At 40.2% G+C, this 11,229-nt stretch overlaps 3 protein-coding genes across 3 annotated transcripts; 1 reads left to right on the forward strand and 2 right to left on the reverse strand.

The window, feature by feature from the left end:
* The first annotated feature begins 321 nt into the window (after window positions 1-321).
* Window positions 322-1,301, forward strand: LOC108722801 (uncharacterized). The gene is made up of 2 exons (XM_018448104.1): window positions 322-553; window positions 655-1,301. Exons 1-2 carry the CDS (start codon window positions 349-351, stop codon window positions 921-923), a joined length of 474 nt encoding a protein of 157 aa, XP_018303606.1. The 5' UTR covers window positions 322-348; the 3' UTR covers window positions 924-1,301.
* A 5,042-nt stretch (window positions 1,302-6,343) lies between these two features.
* On the reverse strand, window positions 6,344-7,750 carry LOC108722766 (uncharacterized). Its single transcript, XM_018448052.1, has one exon. It carries the CDS (start codon window positions 7,748-7,750, stop codon window positions 6,344-6,346), a length of 1,407 nt encoding a protein of 468 aa, XP_018303554.1.
* Window positions 7,751-7,865: 115 nt separating this feature from the next.
* Window positions 7,866-8,801, reverse strand: LOC108722768 (uncharacterized). Its single transcript, XM_018448053.1, has one exon. The coding sequence runs from the start codon at window positions 8,799-8,801 to the stop codon at window positions 7,866-7,868; it is 936 nt and encodes a 311-aa protein (XP_018303555.1).
* Window positions 8,802-11,229: the final 2,428 nt, after the last annotated feature.

Below are 11,229 nucleotides of genomic sequence, written 5' to 3' on the forward strand. Positions count from 1 at the left end.
TTTGGCAACATAAAATCAGGAGAGTTGCGCTACTGTATGTGATATTGGTCTGCGTGTATTTATTGCATAGTGCATATTACATATATGATTATATGCGTGTCCAACATTATTGTTTACCAAAAGTATTGAAAAAAAGAAACAAAAATGCGATTATGTTATTTATGTAAGAGGAAAAGTACACAGGATAAAAAGATTATTTTACATAAGTATGTTTGCTGATAAATAAGTAATGAGAGTACGTGTTCGATTGCTCACAATAATTAATTAAAACTAAAAATTATTCTTTTTAGATTTCCGAAGATACCAAAATTACGGCAAAAATGGATCGAAGCTTGCGGATTACATGAAATGCAGAATAAATATATATCCCATATTTTTATTTGCTCATGTCACTTTGAGTTACCTCGGGATTTAATTCCATTGAGGAAACTACCTTTTGATGCTGTACCCACTATCGAAATACCTGTACCAAATCGTCCAGTTGTATCTAACATAATGGAATGTGATAACTCAGTTCAGCCAATATCGGTAACTTCCATTCCACATCATTCATGTAAGTTATATATAAATTATATAGAAATAAAGATATGTATGCTGATTGTAAGAGTTACTAAATAACATGTCATTTTTGTAATAAATGTTTTATATTTTTAGATTCCAAAGAGAATTTTTCTTCTACAAAAAAACGCATGTATGCAGAACCTAGATATATTTCAGAAATTAATATTGGAGATGTAAGTAGTCCAAAAAAGGCGAAAAGGATAATCGATTTTGTTAAACAAGTAGATAAAAATAAATGCAAACAAATAAAGTATTTACAAGATCATAACAGAAAACTTTTAAAGCGAATTGCTACTTTGGAAAGATTAGTATCTCATTTGAAAGAATCAAAATTGATTTCTGAAGATGGTGGAGATAATTAATGGTATGATACATAACAGATTAATAATGATAATATGAGCACGGTTGTCACTTCTTCGGCTAACGGAACATTTGATTACGTTTTTTTTATAGAACGTATTACAATACAATAACAATTTTAAAAGTAGCAATCGATCTCTAGAAAGATAATGGGATCTCCGGCATATAAAGTGGTGTACGTGAGATATATATTGTACATATTATGTATATACTGTGTACATTATTAAATTAAATGCCTTTGTAGTTCCTTATCAAAGGCATTTAACAGTATATTAAAACACGGAAGTAATCCACAAGCATCGTAACTCATTTAATAAAAATATCCGTGAAAAAAGCAAGGTTCCAGTGCCTGGACACATACCTATTCGGATATTGGAATGTTTACCTTACACAAACTTTATTATTATTTACCTCAAATGTTTTTCTTATTACAATATTATAATTTAATTGTATTTAAAGATTACAATAAAATTATAATATTATATTTAAAAAAGCATTTGAGATTAATAATAATATAATATAAACAAATAGGATTTTATGTAAATGTTCAGACATTGATCACTGGAATGTATACCTTATATGAGACATTTTTTCATGGACATAATATTATAAAAACTTATATTTTTAATGACAAAAAACGTAGTGTAAGGCCGATATTAGAATACGCGTTGAAGAATGAGATTGAAGATTGAAAGATTGAAGTTTAACTAATCAAAACAAAAGGAACCAATATTTCTTTCTCTTCATTGGTAAAATTTCAATCTTTAATCTTCAATCTCAATCTTCAATGCATAGTCTGACTTTACACTACGTTTCTTGTCATTAGAAATATTTTGTAAAGATTTTTTCTTTTATATATTGAAACGAAGCAATATGTTCATATTTTCTGATCATTGATAGAGTATTAAACTATTTAAAAATATTTTGCATATTATATATTTAATGATTATTGATTAATAATACCAGGTGTACAAGTATGAAGTGCAGATTTGAGACAACAGATGATGCACCAATGCAGTGTGTAGTATAAAGATTTGACGTATATGCCATTTTGTTGTGCCATCAACAAGTGTCAAACGCGCATAAGTGATAAATTGAAAAAGTGTTTGCATAGTATTGTTTTGCTGTGTTCAATATGTCGAAATTTGTGCCAAGTAAAGAGCATTCGCGGACAACATTAATTTTTTGTTTTCATTTGAAGAAAACTGCTGCTGAATCATATCGATTACTTCGAGAAGCTTATGGTGAACATGCTCCATCGCAAGATACGTGTGAACGATGGTTTCGGCGTTTCAAAAGTGGTGATTTCGATGTTACAGACAAGGAACATGGAAAACCGTCAAAAAGGTATGAAGATGTAGAATTGTAAGCATTGTTGGACGAAGACGATTCACAAACACAAAAACAACTCGCAGAACAATTGAACGTTAGTCAACAAGCTGTTTCCAATCGCTTACGAGAGATGGGAAAGATTCAGAAGGTCGGCAGATGGATACCACATGAGTTGAACGAGAGGTAGATGAAGAGGCGCAAAAACACATGTGAAATTTTGCTCGAACGATACAAAAGAAAGTCGTTTTTGCATCGTATCGTTACTGGGGATGAAAAATGGATATATTTTGAGAAAGCGCAAAAAATCATGAGTAGACCCAGGCGCACCATCCACATTGACCGCAAGACTGAATCGCTTTGGCAGGAAGACGATGCTCTGTGTTTGGTGGGACCAGAAGGATGTGATTTATTATGAGCTGTTAAAGCCTGGTGAAACGGTTAATACCAAACGCTACCAACAACAATTGATCGATTTGAACCGTTCTCTACTCGAAAAACGACCAGAATATCGAAAAAGGCAACACAAGATTATTTTCCTCCATGACAATGCTCCATCACATACGGCAAAACCGGTTCGCGACACGTTGGAAGCACTCAGCTGGGAAGTGCTAGCCCATGCGGCTCACCAGACTTGGCTCCTTCTGATTACCACTTGTTTGCATCAATGGGGTCACGCACTTGCTGATCAGCGCTTTGGTTCGTACGAAGATGTGAAAAAATGGCTCGATGAATGGTTCGCGGCGAAAGGGGAAGATTTTTACTGACGTGATATCCACAAATTACCCAAAAGATGGGAAAAATGTGTAACTAGCAATGAAGCATACTTTGAATAAACCACTTTTTATCATTCTTCCGGATTTAACGTTTTTTTTTTTTTTTTTTGAAAAAATCCGCATTTCATACTTGTACACCTGGTAATGTATGATTACGCAAGACTACAAAAAATTCGTGTCAAGAGAAAATAATATATTTTCATTTATGGGGGAATTCAGCGTATCAAACATTTTTTGTGATCCTGTGTTATTTTTAGGTATATGTAATTAATGAATGTTATAATGCAAATCAATCATGTGAAAGATGTTTTTTACATGAAATTGAAAAGGGTGATAAAATAAATATTATAAGGATGTATGCATTTATTTTTCGTTCTATTTAGAGCACGTTACCAGAAACAGTGATGGCGATAATATAAAAAAAATTGGAAGAAGGTGGTGTTTATTCTCGTAGTTTTGCATTAACATTGCACTTTTATTCGCCTAAAGCATACAATTATGTACGAGAATTGTAGAATAAATTGTTATCAAATCCTTCCACTATACGAAATTGGTATCGCGTAGTTGATGGAGCTCCAGGTTTCACAATGGAAGCGTTAGATGCCATTGTGCAATAATAATAATTCTAAACCTCTTATTATTAACTTAGTTATAGATGAAATGTCAATAAAGGAAGAGATGATTTATAATAAAAAAAGATTTTGCGACTGTATTGAGTATGGTATTGTAGAAAATGATAATGATTCTGTTCTTGCTGCTAATCACATTTTAGTATTCATGGCAATATCTCTGAATTATAATTGGAAGGTCCCAATTGGATATTTTTTTAAAAAATCGTTGAACGGTTCAGAACGCGCGAATCTGTTAACACTTGCATTTGAATAATTGTATAAAATAAAGTTTTTTCTATAACTTTTGATGAAAATTAACTATATGAGCCCATTCAAGTGTTTCACCATTGGATGTTCTTAAAATTTTTTTGTCACCTAAAATATTATACTTCTCACTAATTTTATCATATGACATAAATCATAACACCATATGTAGACAATATAGTTCAATACATAGCAGAATATATTTGTAATAAACTATATAAGATTATAAATTGTGATATTTGTAAAAACCAGTCATTAGGTGAAAAAATGCCTTTGTTAGAGAACTAAAAAATAGAGGACCATATTTAAAACCATCTGATGATGTTTATAAGATTTGTATAATATCAGAATCAACTATCCGACAGTACACAAACGATAAGAAAGTTGATAAGGAAGAATATTAAATAATTTTTAATGAATACTGTATTTCGTAGATTATCGTCTCCATTTTCTAACAATACCATGCAAGACCATATATTTTCTGAAGAAATCGGTAATCGGTAATCATAAATCACAACTGTGTAAACATATAATATCACTATACATTGACATAAGATTATTTCATGAAGCTAAAAACATGTGTAGCAAAGATGATTATATTCGCCAAAATACATTAAACTAATTTTATTCCGTCATCAGTAGCAATAAATAGAATTGTGTAAAACACTTCATTTAGAGGAAGTGTTTTCAGGACACAGAATGTTCTTTGAACGTATAAAAAGGAAGATACAACAGCAATTTTTCATTTAAATGTATTTTTCGAAGTAATATATTAAAATTAATACTACGTAAAATTAGTCATAGGTTTAAGAATAGGGTTTAAAAATAAGTTTATGAATGTTAGATGTAAAATAGTTATAAGATAGGTTTAATTTTTCACGAGTTTATGTAATGGTGCTACAAATGGTTTATGTAATTTAGTACTACAATTGGTCACTGCGCGCTCAGTAGTACTGAATGCACTCAATTAATTTAACAGCGTTGCTTGATGCAAATATTATATTTTAGAGTAGATTTTGAAAAATAGGAACACTAATGTACCTTGAAACTCCCTATGTCAAACTTCGCTTGGTCACCGCAATTGTGTTTGATTAGTCTTTTTTAGAACGTACTGACTACTCATAAAACAAATTCTATTATATTTGAGCGTCTATTATATATTTATAAATAATAATTATATAAATTTATATATCTATTTATATAACACTATACATATATATATACTTAAATATGTTACGTTTATGTATATACTCTACACATATATATGTTATGTTTATAAGATAATAAATCTATGTTCAAATCATGAAAATGCTTATATTTCTTTCCATTCATATACACTACGCAAAAAAATTAAAGGATCACCTAGTTCATAAAAATAGGTAAAAATTCAGAAGAGTGTAACAAAAACGGCCATAACGAGATTTTTAAAAAAGCATTTTAAAGTTTGAAATCTCTACTTTCGAAATCGGTAATTGATATTTCGATCTAATTGATTTTTTACGTAGCTATACGGACAGAAATGGGTATCCGTCAAATCTGAAAATTTTGTACAAATTTTACAAAGGTCTATGGCGTGAATTAAAAATCGCACCAAATGCGGTTTTTAGCAGTCGAAAGAGTGAATCTTTATCTTCAATTTGCTTTTTTAAAGAATTCGTCTGCTCTAGGACTCTTTGGTTACATTTACACCGTGCGCTCAGTCCGCGACTATACGATAAGTGTCTTTGTTTAACGTATAGGATAAATAAGGACATCTATTGTATAGGCTGCGGCCTAAATGCATGGTGTAAACGTAGCCTTTGTGCGCATGCGTAAAATGACATAGCAGTCCAATGATGATCGTTTGATCCAATGATGGAACAGACAGAGCAATACGGAATACGGGTGCTTTTGGAGCTCATCTTAGTGACCAACCGTCCCAAATTAGGAGGGACAATCTCAAATTTTAACACTTTGTTCCGCTTTACAACGCGTTTCAAATTATAATATAAATTAGGGCTCGCTATTATACGTTTAAACGAAAATACGTTTACACGTATAATTAGTATATCCGTTTATTAGAAATGTTTTTCCGAATATATGTGTAATTAACTATTATACGTTTAAACGAAAACACGTTTACACGTATAATTAACATATCCGTTTATTAGAATCGTTTTTCTGAATATTTTCACTTTTTTTATATAAACGTTTACCCCTTTAATTAAGAAGTATGACGAATTAAGAAAATGCAAAAAATTCGATTTTTAATTTTATTAAAAAACGTTAAAATATTCGAAAAGATTTTTTCATAGATGGATATGTTAAATATACATGTAAATGTATTTTCGTTTAAATGTATAATAAAACACTAATAATAATAATAATAAGCTCGGGAGGCAGTCGCCAGTTGGAGCTCGCCAACGACACGCAGACTAGGTCCATTGTGTCTTCCCGGCCGTACTATCTCCAGATCAGATCAGACCTGTCTTCCTCCAGAAACGGAGTAGGTCCCTGACCTGGAGTTGACATACCTGCTCGGGCTCGAGAAATACCGAGCCTTTGTCCTGCATACGCTGGGCATTCACATAACACGTGGAGAGAGGTTTCTTCCTCGTGTTCGCACTTCCTGCACTTCGGGTTATCACTGTGTCCCAGCTTGTGCATGTGGTAGTTAGTGAAGCCATGGCCCGTGTAGATCTGCACCGCCAGCCTGGCTTCCCCTCTCCTCAAGGCCCTAATGCTCCTGGCAAGGTCCCTGCTGGGCATCTCTCCCAGCAGGGCTCTCGCCTGCCTGCATTTGGTTCTTGTCTCTTCCTTCCAGTAGTTGATATGACGGTCCTGTAACCAGCCCTTAATTTTTGCCCTGCAAATGCAGCTGGGCAAACCCAGAGCCGATTCCGGTCCAATCAGCCTGGCTGATGAGCCACTTCTTGCCAGCTCATCAGCAATCTCATTACCTTTGATTCCCGAGTGTCCCGGAACCCATACAAGAGCAACACCGTTCCCCGTGGACAGCCTGTTCAGAGCACATTTGCACTCCCAGACCAGCCACGAGTCAAAGACGCATGCCCCTAGCGCCCCCAGAGCCGCCCTGCTATCGGAGCATATCCTGATGCGTCTGCCCGTCTCACCTGATGCGGTTAGCGTTTGAGCACAGCCCATGATTGCTATCACCTCCGATTGGAATACAGTGGTGAACTCTCCAAGAGGGAGAGCCTTCCTGACTCCACTACGGCATCCGTAGATCCCGGCACCGGCGCCCTCATCAGTCTTGGAGCCATCCGTACCAGACGTCCCCATTCCTGATAGCGGGCACCTCATGCCTCTCCCAGTCCTCGCGCTAGGAATATAGATCTTGTACGATCTGTCGAAGTCGCGCCTTATTGGCATTCTATCCTGCCTCATGTCAAACACGGTTTCCATTTGGAGCTCACGCGGTAACTGGATGTGAGTCACACCGCTCATCCATTTTCCCTCGCACTTCAGCCTATACGCCGTGACCGCTGCTGCCGCCACTATCGCGAGATGGAGTGGTTCTATGCCGAGCAGCACTCCCATTGCCGCCACTGGCGTTGTCCTTATTGCATCCAGAGCCCTCTTTAAGAAGAGAGCCCTGACGCGTTCCAGTGATACGCGGGCCTCGGTTTGCTGTGTCCTTGGCCACCAGACCACCGCAGCGTAGAGCAACCTTGGTTGGAGCACCGCAGAGTATAGCCAAATCACTCTGTCTGGCTGCAATCCCCAAGTTTGCCCAAAGGTTCTTCTGCACATCCAGAAGTATGTGCTGGCTTTCTTACACACTGATTCCAGATGCAGCTTCCAGTTCAATCTTTTATCCAGGACAATTCCCAGATACTTGACCGACATTCCAGGAGTCAGTCTGACTCCCTTCAATACGGGCCCCTTCACTGGCCCTATCTTGTACTTGTGTATAAAGATCACCAGACTTGTCTTACTTGGGTTCACCGATAGAGCTGTCCTCTCACACCATTCCTCCACCATCCCTAGAGCTCTTCTTCTTTGCTTCTACCACAGAACCTCTATACTCCTTCTGAGTCTTCCTGTAAAGATCCCAGTCGGAGGGCCGGCCCGTGTTCCTCGCCTTGTTCCAGGCTCTTTGAGCCTTGACCCTGAGACTCTGCAACCGTGGATTCCACCAGGGGGTTCCCCTGTTGTTGATGATTGTCCTGGCCGGACAGTTCGCCTCATAGGAGCCAACCAGAGCCCTTTGCAGATAATCCACGCAGAGCTCCAACTCCCCCGCCGTCCCGTGCTTTCTGGGAAAATCCTTGAGGTCCCTCTGATAGGAGTCCCAGTCTGTCCTCTTTGGGTTCCTTATCTTCTTGACTTTCATTTGGAGACCTGAAAGTCTGAAAGATATTAGCCTGTGGTCGGAGAGCGATGGCTCATCCGACACCTTCCATTCCCTCACTTTCCGCACAGACCCACGTGAACAGAGAGGGAGGTCTAATACCTCACTTCTCCCGGCCGCACAGAAGGTGGGTTCGTTACCTTTATTCAGAACCTCCAGGTCAGTCGTTACCAAATACTCCAGCAACTTCCTTCCCCTTTCGTTCGTATCGGTACTTTCCCATATGGTGTGGTGTGCATTAGCATCGCACCCAATCACCAGTAGCAGTCCTTCCTTCTGACAGAGATCCACCAACTTAACTAGCTCCTTCGGCGGTGTCTCCTCTCCATGCGGGAAGTAGGCCGAGCAGATGACCAGCCTCCTGGTGCCTCCAGCACCGCCAGCTGTCTTCACCTCCACCGCCGTCAGGTCCCTAGAACATACCCCGGGCAAGAGACGTGCATCCAGCCCCTTGACCGTTATGCACGCCCTTGGTCCCTGTTCGGTGGGAGCTTTAAAGAGCTTTCCACATGCTGCCACCTCCTGACACACCCACGGGCGACCCATGGTTCCTGTATCAGGGAAATGGCTGTGTGCCTCACAGACTGGCGCCTGGCTAGAACCGCCGAGGCCCCTTTGCTGTGATGCAGGTTAATTTGGGTAACCTCGATCACCGACCAGTCCATTGTTTGGTCTAGTCTTTAGATCGAGGCTCCTCCTTATCCCCCTCCCCACTATGAGATCGAGCCACCTTTACGGTGACTTGCTCGATCCCATAACATAGCTTGGAGTCCCGCTCCCTTAACTTACGAACGCTGGATTCCAAGATGCCGAAAACGTAGTTCCTCCCCTCAGGGGAAGCACCTACGTTTTCGGCAAAGATGCGCCAGTTCAGTGCGCCGATGCCCGGATTCTGCCTCTCCAGCAGCGTCAGGACAGCAGCCGCGGCTCTCGGAGGACCCGGAATCCAGACCACCGCCCTGTGCTGCCTCTGAAGCTCGTCCAAGCCCACCACCCTGAGCCTGGCGCCCTCCCAAGGCACGCTGCCTCCCACCCAGCCTTCCAGCCAGCTAAGGAACGCTGCGTCCTCACTTCTAATTATGACTGCCCCGTTCTTAAGGGTAGCCGGTTCTACGAATCTGGGCAGGGGACCCTCTTGGATCCCCTCCATCTCCGCTCCAGGACCGCCCCCCGAAACAAGATCAACTGCTCCGGAGTGATCCCCTTCTCAAAATACCCCTCCAGAACAACCGCCCTTGCCAACGGATTAGCCATGGTCGCGAAGGTCCCAGTTGCCTGAGCCCTAGGCCTCTTCACCGTCCTCTTAACCGATGGGGGGGTTTGGTCAGAGCTCACGCGGCGCTTTTTACCGGTGAGCCTTGTATCCCCCTCCGGTTTAGTAAGGGCCATCGAGGGACACGGAGTCTGCCCTTCGAGAGCCTTCTCCTGTCCCTCTTCGCCCTTCTCTTCTGAGCTCCGCTGCGGTTCCTCTTGTGAGGAGCCCCTGCATCACCCGCCTTGCTCCCATTTCTTTCCGAAACGGGAGCCATCTCCATTTCCGCAGCTATCACCTCGCTTTCCGAGCCCTCGCGAGCCCGTACTTGCGGCGCAGTTGCTGCCGCCTCCGCCGAGTGCCCTTTCGAGCTCTCGGTTATCTCGTCTTGAATGATATTAATTTTCTCCATGCAAGTCCCATGAGTAGCTAGGGAACGACAAGGTCCGCCCACGCAGAGCCCCGCATGCGTGGGTAAGGCTAAATACTCTGGGGTTTCGCCCAATGCCCCAGAGGCATCGACCACTGCACTGCTCCCCCAGTACCATGCAGCCCTCACCTCGATAGCTCACAGCTTGGCTTGGGGGGCTGGTCCACGGTGACGGTTTTCCCGGCCCCACGCAGGATTTTACACCTGGGGAGTCCGTTTATAACCGCCACTATCCGGAGGGACCTCCAGTCACACGCGGGGTTTCACACCCGGGAGACCGGGCACCTCTCCGGACGTTCTCCTATCCGCCACCTAGAGACGCGCCCGATGGGTAGCCCAACTCGACGGGATAAAACACGTATATTCGGAAAAATGTTTCTTTTATAAACGGATATGCTAATTAAACGTGTAAACGCTTACCTTCAAGTAAACGTTTTTTTGAAAGCGAATATAAATGGATAAACGTTTACACGTATCTTCGATAAACGAAATAAAATTAAAGCCCTAATATAAATTAAAATGTAATACAATTTGTATTTATACATGCGTATAGTTACATATAGATATGTTTTATTTTATGATATTGTATATTAATACGTTATTATATACATATATTTTATTTTTATTGTATTATATTATTATATCATTCATTGTATTAATTCGATATGCGTAATTATGTTTTTTATTACGTATAATTTTTTTGTGAGAATACTGGTAAGGTTTTTTGCAGTTTCCTTTAGGGTGCTGTTCCATGGGAACGGAAAACGGAATCGGAACACGGAATCGGAAAGGTGAAGTAGTAGGGGCAACCGGGGGGATCCCGTTTGCCTACAAATCGATTGCCTACAGCACCTTTTGCCTACATCCCATTTGCCTACAAATCGATTGCCTACATGTTCTATTGCCTACAGATCGATTGCCTAAATGTATTATTGCCTACAGTTCGATTGCCTACATGTACTATTGCCTACATGTACTTTTGCCTACATGCATTATTGCCTACAGCTCGATTGCCTACAAGCACTTTTGCGCACAAATAAAAATTTTAGAAACAGAATTACTTTTGCCTACATGCATTATTGCCTACAGCTCGATTGCCTACATGTACTATTGCCTACAGCTCGATTGCCTACATGTACTATTGCCTACATGCATTATTGCCTACAGCTCGATTGCCTACATGTAAGTGTGATTTAATGCACTGTTTTCATGGGTTAAGAATATTCCAAGCGGACACTGTCTCAGCTATAACTTCCACGCAGTTAGGCCCCAAGCGGGTAGGATGTTATTTT

This window comes from Mycetomoellerius zeteki, unplaced genomic scaffold, assembly GCF_001594055.1.
Source record: "Mycetomoellerius zeteki isolate Tzet28-1 unplaced genomic scaffold, Tzet1.0 scaffold219, whole genome shotgun sequence".
NCBI classification, from domain to species: domain Eukaryota; kingdom Metazoa; phylum Arthropoda; class Insecta; order Hymenoptera; family Formicidae; genus Mycetomoellerius; species Mycetomoellerius zeteki.